The sequence below is a fragment of the Hakea prostrata genome, chromosome 10 (genome assembly GCF_041222555.1).
Source record: "Hakea prostrata isolate BN-2017 chromosome 10, UWA_Hpros_2, whole genome shotgun sequence".
NCBI classification, from domain to species: Eukaryota; Viridiplantae; Streptophyta; class Magnoliopsida; order Proteales; family Proteaceae; genus Hakea; species Hakea prostrata.
In genome coordinates this window covers 2,320,744-2,345,605 of record NC_142609.1, presented here as the reverse complement: position 1 = coordinate 2,345,605, position 24,862 = coordinate 2,320,744, and the positions used below count along the sequence as shown (strand labels likewise).

The following is a 24,862-nucleotide window of genomic DNA, read 5'->3' as shown; positions in this document are numbered from 1 at the left end:
CGGTGACTGTGCCTCGTCTACAATGAAACTACCTTCACTTGGTCTCAAACCTACCACCGTTGCCTCCAAATCGCTTCTGCAATCGATCTCCTCTCTCGGAATTCGAAGAGGCCAGGTCGTCTCTGTCTTTGCCCCAAATATTCCGGCCATGTATGAACTCCACTTCGCCGTTCCGATGGCTGGAGCAATTCTCAACACCATCAACGTCCATCTCGACACTCTCACCATTTCAATCCTCCTCCGCCACGCCGAATCAAAAGTTCAAAACTCATCATCGTCAATTCCCTCTCTCGCTCCGTCCTCCTCGAAGCCCTCTCATTATTTCAACTTGAGCTATTGCACAACTGCAGCTTGCACCGATTCTGCAGTGGCCATGGCGGAGCGAGTGTTGGCAGCAGGAGTTCTGGGAGGCCCTGATAGATTTACAGCAGCATCGTCTTCTCTTCTCACTTTCTCTCTCAAAGATCCAACAGGAACAGAAAAGCCCTCTGCCGAAGACGATGAACCACCAGACCAGAGAAGACCTTTTCCGAAGACGATGAACCACTGGATAAGACGATGTTAACGACTTAACCCTCCCAAAATCGCCCGACTTTTGGCGACATGTCGCTCGAGTCGCCGTGTCGCCAGGGTCCGACACGGCGATACTGGCCGACATGCCGAACCTTGAGTCCTACACTTTTTTCCTCGCCATAGGCCTTGGCCTATTTACTGCACCGTGTTTTGTAATATAACCAGGCTAGCATTGGGAACTTGCAGCAATTATAAATTAAAACAAAGAAAAATTGATACAAGACCCAAAAACTAACCCACGACAGATTATGTATTCACGCTCTTGCAAATTGATTAAAGAACTTAAGAAAGAAATATTTGTCTATATTCTTACACTTGTTCTTCAGTTCATATGAGTGCATGAAATATGTGTCTACATCCTTACACTTGTTCTTCTTTCTTTCTTTTTTGGTAATCAACAATCTTATTCAACGCGGGCAAGGGGTGGGGAGGAACATAATTCCACCAACCACACAGTGGAAGATGGCCAATCTTTCGGGCCCGAAACCGAAAGGGCCTTCCTGGCTAAGAGATCTGCAATCACATTAGAACTCCTAGGAATAAAGGCAGGGATACAATGTGTAAAGTTATCCATTAAATAATGGATATCTTGGATCAGAGGGTCTACTACCATCGGGGGTTGAAGCTCACCTTCAAGGTACCTGATTATCTGTTTACAGTCAGACTCAATTAAAATTGACTCGTAACCGCATGCAAGTGCCTCCAATAATCCTGCTCTAAAAGCAAGGATTTCACTTTCTTCAACTGAATTATAGGTCCCAAGGTACTCTGATGAAGCACTCAATAGCTTTCCTTCGGCATCTCGAATAATAATACCTGCACCACCTTTCTTAGTTCTTGTAACCCATGAGGCATCTACATTCACTTTCACAAATCCTCTTGGAGGAGGTTCCCAAGTCAACCGACCATTTTCTTCATTGTCCACCCCCTTTCTTGATGTGGGTTTGGCTGTTTTTTGATTGTTCCAGAACTCTTGCATGGAGTAGACTGCTTTCTCCACCACTTCCTAGGGTTTCCAATTCTTGTTGCCCATGATTCGATCATTTCTAGCTTTCCATAACCACCACACTACAAAGGAACTAAGACTCTTCATAATTTCTTCATCATGCTTGTTTAACTTGCTAAATTCCTTCCATATAGATAGCCATTCTTGAAGAGATCTACATTTATCATCCGAGATTCTCCATGAGAGAGGAGAACCAAACCATACACTCTTCGCAAACTAGCAATGTAGTAGTACATGGGAAGTTGTTTCTTCATCCAAGCCACATTCTCCACATAATGCATCTACCCCAATCTTCTTGGAGATTAGGTTGGATGTAGTTGCAAGACATTCATTACACGCCCTCCATAGAAAATTTCTGATTTTTGGCCATGTTTTACACTTCCATATCTCTTTCCAGTGCTTTTCACTCAACTCATTCCAACTATGAGTTTTTGATGTTGAAGGGGTCTTCCTTTCCTCCTCTTGGTGTTGTACAAGTACTTTATATGCACTTTTCACTGAGAACTTTCCATCTCTACTGCAGCCCCAAACAAGAGCATCTTCGTTAGGGAACAATGCCAACTTGATATTTAGAATTGCATTAGCCTCTTCAGGAGAAAACCACCTAATGATTTCTATGTTGTTCCATGCTCTTGACTGTTGATCTATCAAGTCTGCCACTTTTGAAATCCCACAATCAGTCGGCTTTGTAGAAAGGACTTTGAACTTCTTGAGTGTAGAAATCCATGGATCTTTCCAAACATCGATTAGATCTCCCTTTCCTATTTTCCAAATTAGTCCTTTTTTGAGTACTTCTCTACCCTCCATGATACTTCTCCATGCCCAAGATGGATTATTGCCCAAACGTGCTTCCAAGAATGTTGTATTTGGGAAATAGATATTCTTAAGGAATTGAGCCCAACATGCATCGGGTTGAGAAAGAAATCTCCAAGGTACCTTGCTTAACATAGCTTTGTTCTGCATCAATGGATCTCTGAAGCCCACTCCTCCCTTTGCCTTTTCTTTGCACAATCTTTTCCAAGACATCCAATGTATTTTTGCTTTTTCCCTGGTCCCTCCCCAAAAGAATCTTGCAGCCCGGGCTTTCACCTTGTTCTTCAGTTCATATGAGTGCATACTTATTGAAGTTACTTGAAATTTTTTATCAAGTTAGATTATGACAACGACCCAAAATTTATTGAGTTTTACTCAGATATTTTATGCTTTTGGAAGTGAAATTGGTCAACCTCGATCTTTTGGCTTGTAAAATAAAAAACCAACTGATGATTTATTTAGTTTTAATTTCAAAGCCAGCTGATCTAACAAAATATTCTCACTGTCAAACAAAGATTATTATAAAAATGAATGGAAGCATGCAACAGGACATTAAAGAAATGGAATTGGAACGAATCACTTGATGAGTTCGTGCATACAAAACGAAATCGTTAAATCACCTTAGTTAGCCTTTTCTGTTTCAAATTGAATGCAATCTAGTTTTCTCTGGTATTATAAGGATAAACAAATACTCTCTCTCTCTCTCTCTCTCTCTCTCTCTCTCTCTCTCTCCATCATTGTGAGCTGGGTGTGAAGCTCAATAGGAATACCCATGTACTTCTAAAGCTAGATTTATTCATTAAATTTCAAAAGCGATCTAGAATGATATCTACTCCAAGTTTGCTATTCACAAGTGGTTTCGATTAGGTTTTGGGTTTACTTTGTAAATTCAAATTTTATAGATTGGTGGTTGTCGTTTACTTTAAAAAAAGCCAAGGAAAGAAAAACACATGTGTTTGTCTATCAGGAAAAAAATTGCACTTAAAAGACAAATAACTGAGATATTTTAAAAGTCAAAAGTTTTCGATTGAAATTTATATCAAATTTTATCGTGATAAAAAATATATTCGAACTTTTAACCTTGTATTATGAGGCATTAGTCATTACTAACTGAACTAACCTCCTTGTGTTATAAATACATGTTATATACCGTTTTTGTACGAGTCTGTATCTATTTCTCGTTAGGGCAGCACTGTGTGTTTTCTCAACACTTCTTCACCACACATCATGTATAAGACTTATATCTAGAACTGATAAAATCATTTGAAAAAAATCAAGATATGACAAAATGCAAGTCTTGTTTAAGAATCTAGGCATTCCTTGAGTACGAAAATTTAAACTTTTAGCCACATTATTTCATAAATGAAAAATGATAGATCAAGTTAAAAGAAGTAGAGACAATTTTAGAGAAAGAAGAAACACTCCATGTGATACGAAAGAATAAAGGCAAGGTCTGATTTAACACTCCATGTCTACCTACAACGGTTCAGGTTTCCTGGGCCTCATGGCTCCAACCTTCCTGTAAAGCAAAGAATGTTGAATATTTATCTTATATTAGTATTATGCTATACCACATGAAACATTTGACTCAACTAAGATCGATTAGATTCTCTTTCTATACTTTCCAATTTGAATATTAAATAACCTAAGTTGAATGTAATTAAGACTCTAATATGCAGAGACGTCCTTATCATGCATGCTGTAGGGTCAATTCTAGATCTTTTGTATCAAGCATTTTATAATTAGAATCTTAATTTATTATCATTTTTCATTGTCACCGGTTAGTAGTATGGTTTTTTTCCAAAATAATGTATGACCATTGGAAATCGTTTGGTTGCTTTCGTCTCCCTCTGGCTTGATTGGTGGAGTAGCCACTTTGAAATCTGTGGAAACATATCTGTGCTAACTAATTGAAAAGAATCTGTTCCGTACTGCATTAAACAAAGATTTGTGATGTGCACTTGTCAGATGAAGTTTCTATAAATAATGAGAGAGAAGAGCCTTGATTTCTATTTGTCACTTGTCCTCTCTCTGATCTCTCACTCTCTCCCAAGCAACTGTAGTGCTGGAAGAGTAGTTTCTCCCATTGATCAATCATTCTCCGAAGCTGTATTTAGATTTTAATGGGGAAACAGACACAGGATTGTTCTCCCTACCTGGCTGATTACAACACGACTCATCGACTTGTCCTCTCTTCCACTTCACAGCTACCAACAACATTAGCTGCTGCTTCCTCTGCTCAAATTTTCAATCCACTGACAACTCCTCCTCCTAAGGTAATCGTTAATCGACTGCCCCCACTACAAGGAGGAGGGACCTGCCCAATGTATAAGCGTACCTACAAGAAGGAGGAGAAACACCAGTTTGATAATGTTTATAAGGAAATCTAGGGGAGTAATCCCAAAATAAACAAATTTCTTTAATTAATTTCTATGTTTTCAAGATTGATGTTTCAAGTAGTTTCTGTGTTGTTGTTTGAGTGCACTGTACGTGTTTGTTTGTATTTAAGAGGGTTGATGTTTCAATTATATGAGAATACAGGCTTTGTTATTAGAAGAATATAAATCTAAATTTGGGCAGTTTCATGATTATCTTCTTTGTGTGAGAGAGAAAGGAGAGAGTCCGACCATGGACTACTATTAGAAAAATGGAATAAATAACCCCACAGATGCCACCAAGTGGATGCTTTCCCCCGCATCATATTTATCATTTTGAAACCTGCAAAAACTGAAAGCCTTTGAGATGTCTTTGCCTTTGAAAATTCCTGAGAATTTTCTAAGTGTTAGGAGGTCTCAATCAAGTATAACCGATACCTCTACTTAGAAAATTCCTGAAAATTTTTCTAAGTGACCAAAATCGAAGCCTTTTGAATTTGATTGTTTTGTATTGTTGTACCCTTCATATGGCTCCCATACAAAAGAGGTTTGGTTTCTAAACTTGAATTGCACTAAAATTTTAAAAGTTGATTCGGGTTACATCGCAAAGTTGCAACTATGATAACAATTAAGAATAGAACTTTTTGAGATGTCTTGCATTCCATAATCGGTCTAAGTCTTGGTTAGTTACAAGATTCTTTAACCCATATGTCCCCGATCCTATTAGCTTCACAATCATATATGGTCCTTCCCATGAAGAGTTCAATTTTCTTTGGTGACGCGGATTGGAAGCTAGAGTGTTCCTGAGAACTAAATCTCTCGATGGGTACTGTCGGCGCTTCACTCGGGCATTATAATGTGGTGCAATATTCCTTTGGTAATGCTGAGTTCGGGAAATGGCTCTTGTTCAGACTTTGTCCAATAACTCTAAGTTATCCATCAATCCTTGTTCATTAGCGTTTTCTTCGAACTCCCGTTCTCTGAGGGTCCCCGCCATTATCTTTACTGGAGCCAAAGCTTTTGACCCATATGTCAATTTAAATGGTGTTTCTCCTGCTGGTGTTTGAACCGTTGTCCGATAAGCCTAGAGCACGTTCAGGAGTTCTTCAAACCTACATAGCTTTATTGGCTTCCAACCTCTTCTTGATTCCATCCAGCAAGGTTCGGTTAGTTACCTCTACTTGACCGTTGCTTTAAGGGTTGCTAAGGAAGACATTTTTTGCTCGATCATATAGGTCCCATAGAACTGATTGAATTGTGGATTGTCAAGCTGCGTCCAATGGTCGGAAACCAGAACCTTCGGGATGCCGAATCTGTGGATAATTGATTCCAACGCTAATTTCTCAACTCTTTTTTCAATAATTGCTGCTAGTGGGATTGCTTCAACCGACTTGGTGAAGTAGTCTATTGCTACGATTAAGTATTCCCGACCACCTGTGGCCTTGCGAATTTCCCTATGATATCAATTCCCCACATTGTGAATGAAATCAGGTCAAGGATGTCAAGGTTGTTGCTGGTATCTTTGACACCGTTAAATGGCGTACGTACTCAAGGGAATACGTAATACTCCCCACTCTCTAATATGAAAAGTTACCAATGCTTAAAAAAGAGAGGAATAGTTACAATTGCCTTCTTGTACTATAGTTTAATAACTACTTTATCCCCTGTATTTTCTAAAATTACTAATGCCCCCTACCATTAAGCTCCATTTGTTAATTGATGATGTGGCACTTTCATACTTTTTCAAAATCTCCAAAATAATCCTAAGATTATTTCTTGACTTACTTACACTTTTGTTAAAGTATAGTATTACCCTTGATTAACTATGATAAAAATTAACATTTTGTTTTCAAGGAAAAAAAAAGCCGAGTAAGAAGTGGTTGAATAGTACTCAAAATAGAAACTGATGATGAGGAAAGATCAAATACAACTCGGAGTTAGGAAACTTAAAATCACATAGTATATGTTCCACTGAACTGTTAACATCACTGATCAGTTCGTCTGTTACTTCTTTTGTCTGATTTTCTCTAAGAATCTGCAACCTCTTCTTGCCTTCTTTTGCAATCTGAAAGTTGTAAATAAAATTTTGTTTTACCCGATCATCGTGAAACCATTGTGATGTCTCCTCCCAACAACAAATGTTGCACCTCTTTCTAATATTCTCTGAGCTGAGGTTGGCAACTTGCCAAGAGGGGACCAGCAAAGTTGGTTCTGATACACCACGATAAAAGAAACCAACCAAAATATATGAACTTCGCTTTCATATGGTTGTCGTTGTCGATGAAATCACCCCTATCACTGATTGTTGAATGTGAGGAATGAAACTAGAAGGAGAAATTAGGGCGACGAACAGCGAAGACTACCTTTACAGCACTACTTGAGAGAGAGAGAGAGAGAGAGAGAGAGAGAGAGAATGAGAAAGCTGAGATAGTACAGAGATGGAGTGAGAAGAGAGAATGAGAAGGCTCACCTAACACGTAATATTTATAAGAATCTTACCTGCAAGTGCGTATCTTTGTTTGACTTTTCAATATTCCCATGCACTAATGTCAGTGACCAGACCAGATAAGACAAAATAAATCAGAAAGTACGTACGAAGCCTAGTGTCTGTTAGCCTGGACTGGAGACTTAAAACGCATAATGGCACTGGAGAACACCAATATCGCATAAATGACCAGTATTGGTCCGCCGCCCGACAACGACTAGTGAATTACCGTTAAAAGACGGCGCCTCGTGCGGGCAGTTAACAATGATAGGAACAGCCGAACAGGAAGTAAATCTAGTCACGTTCACGTCAATTTAAAACGAGCCGGCGACAAAGGAAACGATTATTGAAAATTTGGACGCATTCTCCAGGTGTATTATATAGTGTGGTCCCCAGCCCCCCAACGACCAGTCAATATTCAAGGCATTTACATTAAAACCAAAAGAAACGATCAGTTAATGACCGTTAGGAGACGGCGCCCCCATTATACTATACCGACATTTACCATTTTTTTGGTTTTTTTTTCTAATAAGTACTCATGAAATGAATATACACTAATTAAAAAGGTATCCCATTTGTCCTATGAATGCATCAGAAACGAATCAGTATCTGCAAACCCGGTTGCCCTACCCACCAACTCGCCCTGGTCGAGTACCATTCCTTCCACATTTCTATACACGAACATTAATTCTAGCTATCTCCCTCTGATCTCTCTCTCTCTCTCTCTCTCTCTCTCTCTCTCTCTCTCAGATTTTATTGATAAAACAGATTCTTAGATTACAGCATTGAATTGAACAGAAGGCTTATCAACTGCAGCAAAAAGGAGGAAAGTCAGTTATTTGATATGGAAAGAAAATTATACATAAACTTTCAAACCTAACAGAATGAAAGGACAGTTAAATCATTTCATATGCCAAGAAAAACCTAACAGGTGCAGCAGAAAGATGTGAAACCATGGCCACACACGGAAGGACAGTAAAGTCATTCATAGGCAAAGACAAACCTGCCAGCAAAGAAAGCCAAAATCTTCCGTGATTGATGATTATGGGAATTGAAATATGAGGTGTCCAGCTTGCTTGCGTGAAACTTTCTACAACAAGTACACAACAACGGCATTATTTTATTATGAATAAGAAGCATTGAAATATGAGTTTCGACATGTTGACCTCCCTCCAACGTCATCAGCGTTTTGACATGTGAATCAACAACCACTAGCTACCAAGGCACTCCCTAGTAGTAGTAGTTGATGACATGGCTTGGCAGGGGTAAGGCATTGAGGTCGGCGGAACTTAGATGACTTGGCAGGACCAAATGATATTTCAGCGGCAAAATTTGACTTCGCATCAAACCTAAAAATCATATTTCTATAGAAAATCACATTTCTGTCTCCCTATAAATAATATGCATAACTCTCCATTGAAGCTACTACTTCTTGTCTTCTCATTCATCTTTGAAGCTATTTTTAGATTTCAAAATGGAGAACCAGACATATGATTTCCTCTGTAAATTTGGAACTCAAGACGGCAGCATGATGATGGTGGAGGGTACGTTGATCATTAAAACTCAACATGTCCTCTCTTCTACTTCCCAGGTATGAATAAAATCTAACCCTTCTAGCTAGTATGTTCGATGTTGAATTCCTTGAGTAATTTCTTAATTTTTTCTTGTTTCTGTTCTTGGATGCATGTATCAAACTTTTAAGTTATTAATGGCGGATGACTTAATTTCTTGGCTTTGTTGATGAAACAGGTACCAACTTTAGCTCCTGCCTCCTCTGCTCAAATTGTCAATCCACAGACAACTCCTCCGCTCAGGGTGATGGTTGACTCACAGCCAGTGAGCCAATTGCGCCGAGTACTAGGAGAAGAGACCTACCCAGACCGTAAGCGTACCTTCAAGAAGGAGAAAAAGCAGCACTTTCGTCATGTTTATGAAGGAACCCCAGACCAGGTGAGTAGTCCCAAAACAAATACATTTCTTTGATTAATTCATTCATCATTGCCTTAGGAAATGGTAGGACTGCTAATAATTCAATCGTTTTTTGGAACTTCTACAGTTTCGATTGTGCAATCGGTGCCATGGTCAACACCCGGCTACTAAGGCGAAGAAAGCTGAGAAGATAGCTAAGAAGAAGGCTAGGGAGGAAGCAGAGGCTGCTGCAGAGAAGAAGGCTAGGAAGGAAGCAGAGGCTGCTGAGAAGGAGGCTAGGGAGGAAGCAATGTGTGCTCTCAAACTGTGATAATACTCTGCTTACCATCTCAACTTGCCAGTGTTCTATCATCATTTATTAGAGTCAGTGTGAATTTCTTATTAAGGTTTGAGTTTCCTTTGGTAATTTCTACTTCAGTTTGTGATAAGTATGTGAGTGTGGTACTATAGAATATACAGACCTATTCTATGGCTCAGCATATTCTCGTAATTGTTGTTCTCTCTTATTTTCCCTCAATCTCTCTTTTTTCTTCTCTCTACCTAATACTAATGTAGAACTACGTTTTCAAGGTTGATGTTTCAAGTCTACGGGAATATAAAGGCTTTGTTGTAAGAAGCATATAAATTTATATTTCGACATTGGTGGTATCTGCTGTGACATGTCTTCACCTTTGCTCTCATAAGGATTATGTGTTGGTCAACAATAAAAATTGGAATCTGTTCATACTGAAGAAAAGTTGAGCCAAGATGCAAATGTAATAATCTCCTATTGACACAATCGTCTGATTATCAAGAAAAAATTGTACTTAAAAAGGCAAATAGATGACATATTTTAAAAATCAAAAATTTTCAAATGAAAACGAAATGGTCTTTAAGTACATATTACACTCCCTCAACTGTGGTCAATGAATTATTGAGTCCGATTTCGATTCTCCATATATGATTCTGGAAGTGCAATTGGTCAACTCGTACACTACCTTATCAGATCAACGATCGTACGCCATTTTGTTTTAAATTGAAAACCAATTAACTGGCGATTGATTTATTTTGTTTTAAGAATGAGAGTTCATCAGAAACATAGCAGATATTTCTTCATTATAAGGAATCATATGAAATTGTCTAGTATATATTTTAATACAAATTTTGGAAACAAAGTGAGTCCTCATGGATTTCTTTATCTGCAAGCCTCTGTGCTTTCTGGAATTCTTTTAGCCCAGCTCAGCATCAACTACCTTCTTTTTAGCCTATTAAAATAAAAAAAATAAAAAGATAATTATCTATTAATTTTCTTCTTCACTCTGGCTTGATTGATTGAAGTTGCTGACTTAGTACGGTCTATGCTTTGAAGTCTAGCTAAGGAACAGGAAATATATCATGATCAGCCGCCGAATTTGACGATTTAGATTTATCTAGGGAAATGATTATCTATTTGTTTTCTTCTAACTTCACTCTGGTTAGGTCTCTTTCCCTCTATTTGTCTCTTACACTGATCGAAAGAAAAACAACCGATCGATTATAAAATGCTAACTAATTGAAAAACCGTACTGCATTACACAAAGATCTGTGATGTGCAGATGAAGTTTCTATAAATAGTGAGTGAGTGAGTAGAGCCTAAATTTCTATCTATCACTTGTCCTCCCTTAGATCAGGTCTCTCACTCTCTCTCAAGCAGCTATTGTGCTGTAAGAGTAGTTTCTCCCATTGATCAATCATTCTCCGCAGCTATATTTAAAAGGAAAGAAGCTTCTCATGACTGAAAGACTGCTTCAATTAACATCATAGAATAGGTTTGTCTCCTTAATATCGGTACAACCTTATCACCATCTTGGAGTGGGTTCTTAATCAGACATATCAAGACTAATTTATTTGCTTTTGCTGAAATCGATAATGTATTCATGCTCGTACAAGTTGATTAAAGAATTTAAGAAAGAAATAGGTGTCTACATTCTTAGACTTGTTCTTCAGTTCATACGACTGCATGCTTATTGAAGTTATTTGAAAAATTATTGAGCTAGATTATGACAACGACTCAGATTTTTTATGCTTTTAGAAAGTGAGATTGGTCAACCTCGATCTTTGGAAGATAAGATTAAAAGCGAACTGGTGATTTATTTAGTTTTAAATTAAAAACTAACTTATAATCTAACGAAATATTCTCAATTTTTTAAACAAAGATTCTTACAAGCTTAGCATGAAACTGACTCATATGGAAGACCTGGAAGAACCAATCAATTGATGAATTCGTGTAAACTTATTCAAAGTTCTCATGAGACAAAACAATTACCTAATTCATTGTGGGCTCCAATTAGTTAACCTTTTTCGTTTATAAATTGAAAGAAATCTGATCTGTTTCAAATCTGGTATTATAAGTTCAAACAAAGATTTGCAGAACAATATGAAGTTTGATGCTACTCCATAGGGGAAAAAAGATCATGGGAAATGCATTGCTACTTGCTAGCAATTTTTTTATGGAATTCAAAAAAACAGTATTTTGTATTAAGTATTAGCACAGTCAAAATGGAAAGAAGGTCAAAAACAGATCTCGGAAGACAATAATTCAAGGCTACTAAGAAGCATATGATATTCAGCAGGTAAATAAGACAACTAAAATCAACTTATCATCGTTTCCAATCTTTAAGTTGAGAAGAGCATAGAGCGAGCTATCTGAAAATCTTGATCACTAGAATCAAGCATTGCTACAAGAAGACGAATTGCCCCAAGAGCTGCTTCCTTCTGCAGTGTTGCCTCTTCGAACTGCAATCTCTTGACAACCCGTTGAAGCCCCACAAAAACCTCAAATTTTCTCTTCATTTCCACCTCCAATTTGCAAACTCCCGTCTTCAACCCTTCCGATCGACAAGTTCGAAAGCTTCTTCAACCTCTCTAATCCACCATTTTTCTATTTTGTTGCTTCTAGTATAGTTTCTGAAGAGTAGTCTCTCCCAACACGAGAATAACAACACAGTGCACAAAAACTTGAATTTGAAACATCAATCTTGAACATTTAAATCTATAATTGATATCTGACTTACTTCGTACAGGTAAAGAGGAAAATTCCTAATCAGATCTGGGTCTGAAGTCATGATGACGATGATGATAGAACACTGCCAAGTTGATATGGTAAAGAGAATATATCATCGATTGAGGGCATAAAACGCGTTTAATTAAAAGCCAGTAGCCTCAGCTTCCTCCATAGCTGCCTTGTATTTTAAATAGCACTTTTTGCAACGATCGAAGCTGTAAAAATTCAAAGAAACGATGGAATTATTAGTAATACTACAAAATCAGCAATGAAATAATTAAAGAAATTTATTTGTTTTGGGATTAACCACCAAGAATTCTCTAAGAGGAAGGCGGTGGTGACGCTCGTAGTTAGGCTCACACATTCGGCACCCACTGGTCATTCCTCCAAGCATTCTTTTTTTTTTTTTGGTAAGAAGTCCTCCAAGCATTGGTTGTCAATTAACGATTACCACAGGCGACGGAGGAGGAGGAGGAGGAGGAGGAGGACTTGATTGAGTTGTGTTGTGATCAACAATGAGACCAAAATTGAGATAATGTTAGGTTTTTTTATTAAAATCTATATTATCTATGGATTAAGTTTCAAAATTAGTTTTTGCATTTCTTTTATTTAATTGTTTTGTTTGTGTGTGGGACCCATGAGGTAAGGGTGGTAATGAGGCATCATGAGTAAAGTAGGCCCTTCATGACCTTGGCTATGAGGCTCTTCATGACATTGGTCATGGGTCTTAAAGGTCTTGATCATGGTGATGAGGTGGGCTTACTTGAATGATGGAATTTACTCAAATTCTAACTCTTGACCTTCATTTCTCATTTCAACTTCATGACCATTCATGGTCATTACCATGAGTGGGGTTAAGGTCTTTGAATGGATTAAATCCAATTCATTCCAAAGAAGTGAATATGAGAGTTACTTCTCCAAGTAGTGGGGAGGTTAGGTCAAGGTGGTTTATTCTCATTGGTGGAGGAGGGACAAGCCATTGATTCTCCATTAGTGGATAATTGATTCTCCAATTCATTGTCTTAAGAATCCTAAGGGGTGTAAGGTGAGGTTTGGGCCTATATAAACCCAACATTTTTCTTGCAGTGCAATTGAGACACTCCTCACTCTCACATTATTTGTGTTACAAGTTAATTTCTTTCTTTGAATTTGTCTAAGTGTTGTGCTCTAGCTTTTGGCTCTTTGAAGTGACTAGAAGAATTACCTCATCTTCTAGTTGGAGGTTGTTTTATCTTGGAGGTGGTGGTGCGAAGAACCCTTGGTAGTAGGGTGCATCAATTACCTTAAAGACAGCACTCAAGGTGTGACTCAATCTCATTGATCGGTGGTTCGTTTGGTTGCAACTTCAAGCTCTCCGAATTGGCTAAAAGATCTTCATCTCTCAATTGTATTGCAATTTCATTTTTGTGTGTTTGAAGAATTTGTAATACAATTACCCCAACAGAGAACATTCAGCATCAGCTTTCCAGAATAACTTCCATTGCCTACTGATGTGATCGTCTGTGTTTTCAACCCCACTGATGAAATCGTGCGTGCGCTTCACCATTTGAAATCTGGATTGATATAGCTTCAAAGTTGAATGAAATTATAAGCAAAAAAGTAGCTTAATTAATCGATCAATGGGAGAGACAACTCTTTCAGCACTATAGCCGGTAGGGAGAGAGTGCGAGATCAGAGGGAGGACAAGTGAGTGATAGAAAGTCTGATCTCCTACATAGTCCTATTTATATGAAATTCTTTGCATCAAATACAAGTGTGTTTGTATTCAAGATTTGATGTTTCAAGTCTATGAGAGCAAAGGTTTTGTTATAAAAATATAAGTTCAAAATTTCGATAGATGCATGATATATAATGAACATACTTAGATATATTTAGTCTTGTCCATTTTTTTAAGTTGATTGTTTGAAGATTGGGTGAGCTTTTTCCCTTTTTGTTTTCTATAAAATTGGAGATTCTATTATATTATAAAAAAAGAATATGTTAATTACATTCTGTCACAATGTTTCTATCTTAACTGCTTTAAAGCTTTCTTTCCTCTCTGATTCAGCTTATGCTTGCGAACCCCTCCTTCTGTCTAAATCATTATTAAAAGCTTTTACATTAACTTTGTAATTAGTATTAAAAAAATATAGGTTTTCAAACTTAGAAATTTATCTTTTGTTTTCTTTCGAAGAATTTTCCACATGTAGTGTTGACATTTCGATTCATGAGAGAGAGAGAGACCAACCCTGGACCACTACAAGAAAAATAAAGTAAATGATGTCCCATGTACATTTTTCCATTGAAATCTATATATAATATCAAAGATTAATGAATTCATAAAATGATAGCTTAAGAAGAAATTTCTGAACCAAATGATGGTTGGCTCTTTTTTAAAAGGCTAATGTGTTCATGTTCTTAATTACTAGCTAGAAGCCTAGAACTGTTGTTCCATTTGATCGTCAAATGAGTTTGTACGAACTCATGAAAGTGATTGTTTACCAGAAAAACTCATGAAAGTAGGCTAGTTGACTCTTCGAATGCTTATGCCTCTACCTTCTCTTTACTTGGAATAAGAGCGTTTGTCGGTGACATTGACAGATCTGTTTGTCATACTAGGTCATTCATGACCAAGAAAACAGGGGGAAGAAAATGAATGATAAGTGGCTTTGTGCACTTTAAACATGATCAATCTCACATTCCCACCTAATATTCTTTCTTGTTCTCCCTAAAGCTACCACTTAGACAATGAATGATTAAGTCAGCTTAAAATTATTTAAACCTTGATGGTGATTAAGACACTGTAACAACCCAACCCTAAATTAACCTGAATGTTAACTGAAAGTGATTTTTACTTGCTGTCCCAGCTCACTGTATCGTTTGAGAGTATAATGAAGCTGATCAGCAGGTTCAGCAACACCCTGAGATATTAATGAATCATTTTGTCACCTCTGTAGATTGCCCGTTCGATAGATGAAGTTTCTATAAATACTGAATAGAGCCTTAATTTCTACCTATCACTTGTCCTCCCTCTGATCACTCACTCTCTCCGAAGCAGCTGTAGTGCTGGAAGCGTGGTTTCTCCTATTGATCAATCATTTTCTGAAGCTCTATTTAGATTTCAATGGGAAAGAAGACACAAGATCTCTCAAACTCGTCACCAAGAGATGACAAAGATTGTTCCTGTGCTCAAATTGTCAATCCACAGACAACTCCTCCACCTAGGGTAATCATGAACTCAGAGCTATCTGTGAGCCAATTTCTCCCACTACAAAGAGGAGGGACCTGCCCAACGTGTAAGCGTACCTTGGAGGAACTTGGTAGGACTACAAATAATTCGATTGTTTTTTCAAACTTCTACAGCTTCGACGTTGCAACAAGTGCTACCATAAAAACTATCGTGATGAGAAAAAAGCTATGAAGGAAGCAAGGCTGCTGGTTTTGAATTTTCAATGCCAGTTTTCAATATGTGACTATGTTCTCTTTAGTCTTTTCCATCAACTGTCCTCTTTAATTACCTGTAATAATCAGAAAATATAGATCTATGTTTTCAAGATTGATGTTTCAAGTCCAAGTTTTGTGTTCTTGTTTGTGTGCACTGTGCTTGTATTCAAGATTTGCAGCACACACATGCATGCATGCAAAATTTCTATAAAATAGCACGTGAAAAGCAGAGGGAGATATATTCAAAAGCAAAAGTTAATAAATTTGAAAGCGAAATGGTCTGACGTTTTTCGTTTCGCTTCCCTGAACTATCCACCGCTTTCCGCCTCTCTTTTCTCTTTTTTTGCTTTCTCCCTTTCATCTTTTTTCCTTCTCTCTCTCTCCCTGTCTCTTTTGGTTCTTTTTTTTTCGTCTGTCTCTTCTCTCTCTCTCTCTCTCTCTCTCTCTCTCTCTCCTTTCTTCCTTTGTCCGTCCCTCCTCTCCGGCGGTGCTTGTGGTGTGCGTTCCCCTCCCTGCTCCGGTGGTTGCTCTTCCTATGTCGTGGCTTGTGTCTGGGCTTCCTCTTTTGTTTTTGTTTTTCAATCTTCGTTTTGTGCCCCGGGGTGGGGGTTGGGGTTGTCTTTTTTGTTGTGGTTTTCTCGTTCGTGTGTCTTCTCCTTCTTCTCCCCTTTCTCGTTGCGTTTTCCGTTTTCTCTCGTTTTCTCTTGTCTTCTTTCCCCTTCGTCGGGCTTTTCTTTCCATGCTCTGACGTTTTTTCGCTGAATCTACCACTGCTCGTACTTGTGACGTTGAAAGGTGACGTCACGGTGCATACACAAATCGATGACATCATTTCTGATGACCAGTCACATCAGAAGTGAATGATTACATCGATAACAATCACATCGAAGTTCTCGAAGAATGAGTCAATCAGTTCATCAGTCGGTGCGATTGCTTTCTTATTTTGGGGAAGTAGGTGACTGGGCCCCACTTTTATGATTTAATTTGTTTTGTTCAATTGAGGTTGCTTTTGCTTTCTGATTTTGGAAGTAGCTAGCAGGTGTCGGCGCCCTTCTTTCTAATTTATTGAAAGCGACATGTCACCTTTGCAATATTGACGCGAATAAACAATCTGGCGGTCTGGCCTGTACACGTTCGCGTGAATATTGTATATTGTAAGGTGAAACACAGAAACGCATTTAGACATTAGGATTTTATTTGCGGCAACAGCAGGCTGCCCTTATTTGGCCACGTCATCAAAATATAAATCAATGGTCGAGATTTAAACAATGGGAGTTTATTGTAAATATTAGTTTTCTCTTTCACACTTTAAGGATTGAATTTTATTAATTTACATTGTTTAATCTAGCACCTCAAAACCCTAGCGTAATCTCACCATCCTCACCCTCCTTGCCCTCAACCATCTTTCTTCCTCCCATGTCGTCTTTCTCGCCCCCCGGCCGCGCCGCTTGGAATCGAACCCCTCTCAATTCCCTCCGTCCTCCCACCCTAGCACATCGCCCTCCCTACCCTAATCCTAATGCTCCCACTCCCAATCCGTCTCTGTCTCCCGGTTGCCTCAACCTCCACACCGTCCTTACCCTCATTCGCCATACGATCTTCTTGGTTGCACTCCTCACTCGGCATTCAATTTCTCCAATTGCGCACCGGGATTCATTGTCTTCAAGGGATGGTTCGAGCATGGTGGCAACCCTCCGAGCCACTTCGACGCATGGATACACATTATTCCCAAATTAGAATCGCTCTTCAATGGGCAATTCCAACCGTCCGAGAGACAATGAGATGGTTTTGGGTATCGGGTGAGGAGAGGACTTGTAATGTAAATTAATGAAATTTAATTCTTTAAAATGTAAAATGAAAAAGCAATATTTACACATCAATCCCTCATGTTTAAATCTCAACCGTTCACTTAAATCTTGGTGACGTGGCTTAATCTCAGCGTCGCAAAGCATTTCTCTTGCAAATAAAAATCCTCAACATCACCACATGCATGCATGCACGTAGTACGTACTATATGATCTTTCTCCTTCTATCTCACTTTTCCTCCCTCCATCTCTCTCCCTCTCACGAATGACTCTCGAAGACTAATCTCTCCCATTCCTCACCTTACTTGTTATTTGTTGTTTCATTCGTAACATTCAACAAGTGTATGAAGGCAAAGTTTATGTATTTTTGTAACTTCTTTCATCATAGTGTTTCAAAATCACTTTCACTGGTCACCTCCCAACAAGGTGCCATCCTCAGCTTAAAGATTAGTGATCTAGAGTCTTCAACTCATGGTGGTGACAGTGGCTCTGAGAATATTGAAAGGAAGTGTAAAATTTGTTGTAGGGAGAAAACATAGTAACGGCTTTTCCATTCCATCATGATCAGGCAAAACAAATTTTGTTTGAAACTTTCAAAGTGCATAAATTTTAGAGCAAAGTGTACTGGTACCCTAAAATGGAGGATTTAAAGCAATGACATCCCACTTTTTATTTTAAAAACACAAACACCCCAATTCATTAAAAACATTAGTTCATTCTGTTAGTGAAACAATTAACTCACTATTTTTTCTCTTTTTTTATTTTTTATTTTTTATTTTTATTTTATTTTAATTCAAAAATATGAGGAGAAAAAATAATCCAAAAACAATGTCTTCATCAAATAAGTTTCATAGGTAGAAGTATGTCCTTTTTTTTTTTTAGATAAATGAGAATAAAATTTATTGGAAGAGTATAATAGTCTTTGCAATAATATAACTAATCATTCTAACAGAATATGACCTATGTATTTTTTTTAACATAAAGTGGGGGTGTCAGTACTTTAAAGCTTCCATTTTGAGGTGCCAATACAATTTGCTCTAAATTTTATAACCAGCTTTTATCATTTAGTGGGTGAATTAACAAATTACGATTTTATTTTGAGATGATTACCATAACACACAAACTTTTCTAAAAATCTCTCCGCTAAATTACTAATTGCATTACCCTTCACCTTTATTTTGGAATGGGGGTGTGAAAAACTAGCCCTAACATTGGCAGTCACATATAATCTACTAACATGATGTATGTGATTTATTTCGTGATACCCAAATTAGTTCTGATTATTAAAACTATTGGTAGGTTAACGACTAATAACAAAATTCAATTTGTGAAATTACTAGTTGAACTCTTGCACCTTAAAAGAATCCTTAACAACATGACTATTAGTTTAGTGATTGATTATTTATAATAAAATCTGTACCAGTTTGTATTTGTAATTATTGTTGATTTGTTTGTTGATGTACTCCTATTAGGGATTCTGTAATGCCTGCGACTTTCAGAGACAAGCAAAGAAATCTTTAGAGAGCGAGAGCAAAAGTGGTGTTGTGAAACCCATAATCTTCTCCAGAAGAGATAAACAAGAAGTTTTGTGCCTTTATTCACCCAAAAAAAAAAGAAGTTTTGTGCCTAAAAATCAATGAATATTAATCAGAAGGATTCTAATTCTGATGGTTGTGATCATGGCTTAAAGTACCACTACATGATACGATATTAATGGATAATCGTGAGAGTAAGTTTTTGAAAGTGGGTTTTTAGAAATGGGGTGGGTTTTGGGTATTCTAAACAGGTATCAAAATTACGTTTTATATATTCACTTAAAATTAGTTTTTTAATCTAAACTTTTTATTTAGTATATTTCACGTTTCACCATGGGGTTGTATCAAAAATATGTTGAGCTCCTAAGCGCTATGAGCGATAATGGTAGCATCATCGCAACTGGATGCCAAGAAAATCACGGAGGGGGTGGGGACCAAGACGAAAGGGATTGGAATGAAAAGGAAAACCAATTCAGTTCGGTTCATATGTTTGGGTTGGTCAGTAAAATTAGCTATAAATTCACTTAAGTGGATGACTTTTGCATGTTGGGATATTTAACGATCAAAATTCAACTATTCAATAAATCTTTTAATCTAGCCGTTTGCTGCTTGGAGCAGTGCCACATAGGCACGGCTCCCAAGCAAAATCCATGGCTTCCACCTTGTTTTCTTTCTTATTTTGCTTAACCATAAATGCAATTTTTTTTGTCTTCTTCTTTCTCTTCTTATATTCTTATTCCATTGTATGTTAATGTATTTTCTTTTTCTTCTCTTTTTTTATGTTCATCGATGTACTTTTGTTCTTCATCAGCATCTAGCTTTGGCCTTTTTCTTGGATGTTTAATTTTGCCACAATTGAGAGGGTATATAATCTATTTTTTTGCAGCTTGAATCTTTTCCCCACTCTTATTGCCAATTCGTCTCTAATAAATATTTTAATCCAAACTTTTGAAATAATCCTTTAAATAAAGTATTATTGGTACATACATTTTAGTTATCATTTTGGGGGAAATCTTAAAATTTACTTGTTATTTTTCATTTTCTTAAAGGTGTTTTTTTTAAATAAAATACTAAAATGATTTTGAGGTGAGAAGAAATACAAAAAGAGGATTTGCTGTGAATAATATTTATAGTTTGGTGGTTTCTCAGTAATATTTATAAGAAAAAAACAAGGGAAGTACAAAGAGGGATAAGGTTTGAAATAACAGGGTGTTAATTGATCATAGTTTTAAAGTATCTACATCAAGTTATTGTATTGATCAGTATATATTAATTATCCATAGAACAGACAAAATTAATTATCCATAGAATACACAAAATGATGGTACCAAGTGTCAAGTGATATGGCTAACCATAATGTATTTTGGTTACTAAAAAAGAAAAAAAAAAGTTTTTTTTTCTTTCCCGGATTTGACATAGGAACTCGCATGATCTATGTCAGGTGGGCTGTAAGAAGGGATTTTGGGAGTGCTAGGGGTAAAGAATCTGAATTCATGCTTCATCTGGATCTAGATTTTTATCCAATCCATTTCTGACAAGTGGGGTTTATATGTTTTTTTTTATTTAATCACAACGCTTTGATGTGACTTGTGAATATGTGTCATACATCCTCAAATAAATGAATGGTCCATTTCCTTGTCAGAAATGATCTGGAAGAAATTCCTACTTCATCCAGCATAGAAGAGGCAATTGGGCTAGTTTCAATTAAAATTTATATGTATAAAATTTAAAGGTGCATGATGTTGCTACTGGTTCTGATGAGACCACCGAGTCACCTACAAATAAATGGGCTGACTTGTGTTGGTTGGGAGCCGTCTCTGAAAATCAAGTCAGTATGCACAAGAAAGTTACTAGGTTATCATGGTTTGGCGCAAGTCCAACCAAGCTGAACCCGGACCGGACCGGCTGGGCCATTCTAGGTATAACATATAACATGCATAAAAAACTGTTTTCCATCATAAAATTACTAAGACAGGTACAAACCGGTAAATCCTAACAGAATATCCTTATCTGGATGTTTCTAGAACTTACAGGGGTCCGGATGATAAATGGAAGATCTTTTGGGTTAAATTTGTATTAAAACAAACCTGTCCAGCTGCAAAATACCCAAATAATAATGGGAGCTTGGGACTTAACAAAAGAAGCGTGAGACCATATTTTGAAAGGCCCAATGTTGGCCCAAAATTGTGGGCTTCTGATTGGGCCACTTAGGGATGGGTTCAGTTGGCTTGATTTTAAGCCTGTAATCACTCAATCAGGCTAAGTAATTTATTTATGGCATATAAATTCTACCATTAAACTTATTTAAATTAAATCTGAACTATTTATGATGGACAATCTAGATTTGATCCTATCAAATTTGAATGGTAAAATTTTTAAAAGCCTTTGGCCAAGCAATTTACACGGCTATTTAACCACCAATTTTTATTTTTAGTAGAAACAAGCTAAACAATTTTATTACTAGACTAAATGTTGTCTTTATAACAGCTCAAGAAAAGTTTTTTGAGAAATTTCGGTGCCACCCATTGAATTACAGCCTAAACTTAATGCCACTCCTGAGTTATCCAGTTTATCAATCAAATTCTTTATAAAGTACAAGTATATCAAAGACACCTCTGTCATTAGGAAATTACATTTAAGTGTTGATGTAAACAAATTAAATATTTCAAAAGGACAAAAATTACCTTGAACCAAAAACCCTCCCTCAACTCATTTTTTTTTGTTTCCTTCTATTGTCCATGTTTTCTTCATTTTTCAATCACAAAACCTCACAAAGTTTGGGAGAGATGTGTCATTAAAATTGTTTTTAAACTTAGGATGTGGAGGTTATAATATTGGAAATATAGATAAGTAAAAATTAACGTGTTAGTAATAAGGGTCTATCCAATAAATTGAATACCTAAGCAGTAACATTAGTATTAGGGGTAGCTCAGGGGTGGGCACTGAAAAATTTTGAAAGTTTTAGTACATTTTGAATATGACAAAAATGGTTGCTTCAAGGTCATAGGATCAAACAATAGTAACTATGGGATTTGGACTTCCTCCACCAGGGTGCACGGTGCACCTAATTTTTCCCTCTCAGAACCCACCTGACATATGTCACCCCATGTTCACCTATATCAGGTGGACTGTGACACGAAAAATTGGGTGTAATGTGCATCCAGGTGGAGAAGATCTGCTACGAAGGTAGAACAAACCCCATCACAAAGCTGATTCATGTTACAATTTGAAATTCAAAGCTTGCACAAAATGATAAGGAGAACCCATAACTGGTAGCCTCTAGAGTCAACTCCAGGAATCGGTTCAAACTAGCCCAGTCCCGTCCGAGCCTCCAGCAGTCAGCCTGTCAACTCCAGGAATCGGTTCAAACTAGCCCAGTACACCTTGATCATCGATCCTGCAAAGCAGTCATGTATGGCTGCTGTCTTTCCTCAAAAAAAAAAATGCTAAGTTGGAGAGTCACCTTTATTGGCAGTGGCAGCAACCATCTCTCAGAACTTTTGCTTGGGATTCGAGTATGGTTGTGAGTGCCTCAGAGCTCTCTTCTCTTGCTTCTTAAAACGTATAAGCATTACAAAGGGTCACTTTAATCAACACTTGGGTTTCCAAGGCTACTGAGGAGATTCACTCCCCTCAGCTCATCCTCCATAGGCCTATGATTCATGTCTCGAGCTCTCTGTTTCCTATACTGGGTTTTAGGCAGTTAGGCTTGCCTTCAGTGGTGAAGAAAACCCTACTTCTAGCTCGTATCTTTGACCAAAAAGATAAAATTGATTTGGGGTAGGGAAATCTCATCCAGATATACTGCAAAGACTGCAATGGAAAGATGGAGAGTTAACCGAGACATAAAGGATGAGCTAGCAAGCTAAAGTAAGATAAGAATGGCATCGACAGATTAGTGATGTACAGATAGGTATAGGGTCATAAGGGTAGTAATCGTTTGCAAAATCAGAGGTAGTGGGTATAGTTGATAGAAGAGAAACCCATATGGACACTGCACTGTTTGTAAGAGAAAATATTCTAAATTACGAAATCAGAGGCAGCAGGGAAAGCTTATACATGCAAGAGAGCCCATATGAATACTGTACTGATCTAAATTAGGAAATCAGAGGTAGCAGGGAGAGTTTATACAAGAAAGCACATATGGACAGTAGCTCTACTGTTGTTTGTAAGAGAAAATTTTCTAAATATTCACAACAAACCATCACCGTGAGTCTATGAATAAAGCAAAATCCATGAATGACAAACAGATGTAACAAGTTCAAGGGGAGAAATCATAAGGTCCAGCAGATCAAACTGTGCTTCTATACCAGTTAAAGCAACAGAAGTAATGATTTTCAAGACCTACGGTCACCCGCTCGGTCAAGCAAGATTTTCTAAATATATATTCTAAATTAGGAAATCGGTTTCTAAAATTTCCAGGACAACCTATGATGTGGATACCATTTTCCATGGCTGGAGTCAACTGAGAACCAGTCAGATTCTGTCTGAACCCTAAAAATCCTGTATGGGCTACGCAAGGAATTAGGTATCATAAATGTAATTAGCAGGTAAAGATAGATCCGGTAGATCTTAGTAGTCCTCTCTCCATGCATGTGAATAAGAAACGACAGCAAATGGCATGGTGATGATCAGGTGATAAGACAGATAAGACAGATATCTTGGTTCGTAGATTGAATGATTGAGTCCACTAGTTGTAAAAGAGCAAACTGGAAGATATCAGGTGCATGCGTTTGCTCTCTTTATTGGCATTGTTGCAGACTTGCATCCATAGCTTTCCCAGATCTGCTTCCTTTTTCCCAGCATTTCTCTTTCAAGTTAAAAAATTGTTTTCCAAGTAAGAACAAGACAAGACAGTTTTACTTTTCAGATATCAGGAAACTGAAGGAAGAGAGAGAGAGAGGCTTATCTGTCCGTTGCAGGGGAAATGATGGAAGGTGATGCTGAACTAGTTTTCAGTGAAGATGTTGACCGATATCCTAGATTTCTAACCCTGCTGCGAAATCAATGAAGAATCAGAAAAAGAAAATGGAGAGAGAATGAATAATTTAGTGATGGAGCAGGGGCGGACCCTTAGGGGCCGGGGCCATGGCCCCCGGATTTTTAATTTTTTTTACTATTTTCTTAGTTTTTTTATTTTTTTATTAATTTTCTTCATTTTTTCAGTTTTTTTTATTCCCCAAATTTGAAAATAAATTTTAAAGGTAAAATAATGAGTATAAATGTCATCTCTATTTAAAAAATAAATCATCAATCCTTATTTATTTTTCCCTCTCTTCTTTCTCACATATTTTCTTCCTATATATTCTCCTTCTATAAACGTGGGTTAAGGGAAATTTTTGAAAAACAAATATTATTAAATATTTAAATGTTATTTCTAATGAAAATTAACTCCTTAATCCCTAATTATTCTCTCATATCTCCTATTTTCTTCCATTTATTCTCTCATGTTTCTTTTTTTTTATTTTTTATTTATTCTCTAAGTGCGGATTAAGGAAATTTTGGGGAAAAATCTTCTGCACAATTAGGTTCTCTTTCTCTTTTTCAAAATTTTTTTTCTTTTACTTATTTTTTATGTTATTCTTTATTTGATTTTATATTCTTTGTTTTTGTATTTCTTTTGAAATTTTTATTATTTGATTTTATATTGTAAATAAAATGTCTATAATTGTAAGGTAACTAACAACCATTGGCTTGCATTTTTCTTACCTAAATTTTTTTTGTTTACAAATTTTTTAGAGTTAAAGTCATGTGTATTTTTGTCAAATATATGTGTGCCCCATAAAATATATGTAGGAAAAGCATTGGTGCTTCCCCAATCTGAGAACTTTTATTATTCGCCCCCCCCCAACTATCGAATCCTGGTGCTGCCCCTGTGATGGAATTTGGTCTCAAC

At 37.1% G+C, this 24,862-nt stretch overlaps 1 protein-coding gene across 1 annotated transcript; it reads right to left on the bottom strand.

Annotated features, from left to right (window-relative positions):
- Positions 1-976: 976 nt before the first annotated feature.
- LOC149001433 (uncharacterized) lies at positions 977-1,552 on the bottom strand. Its single transcript, XM_089137040.1, has 2 exons — positions 1,204-1,552; positions 977-1,086 (listed from the first exon to the last, which is right to left on the bottom strand). Exons 1-2 carry the CDS (start codon positions 1,550-1,552, stop codon positions 977-979), a joined length of 459 nt encoding a protein of 152 aa, XP_088993166.1.
- Between the last annotated feature and the right edge of the window lie 23,310 nt (positions 1,553-24,862).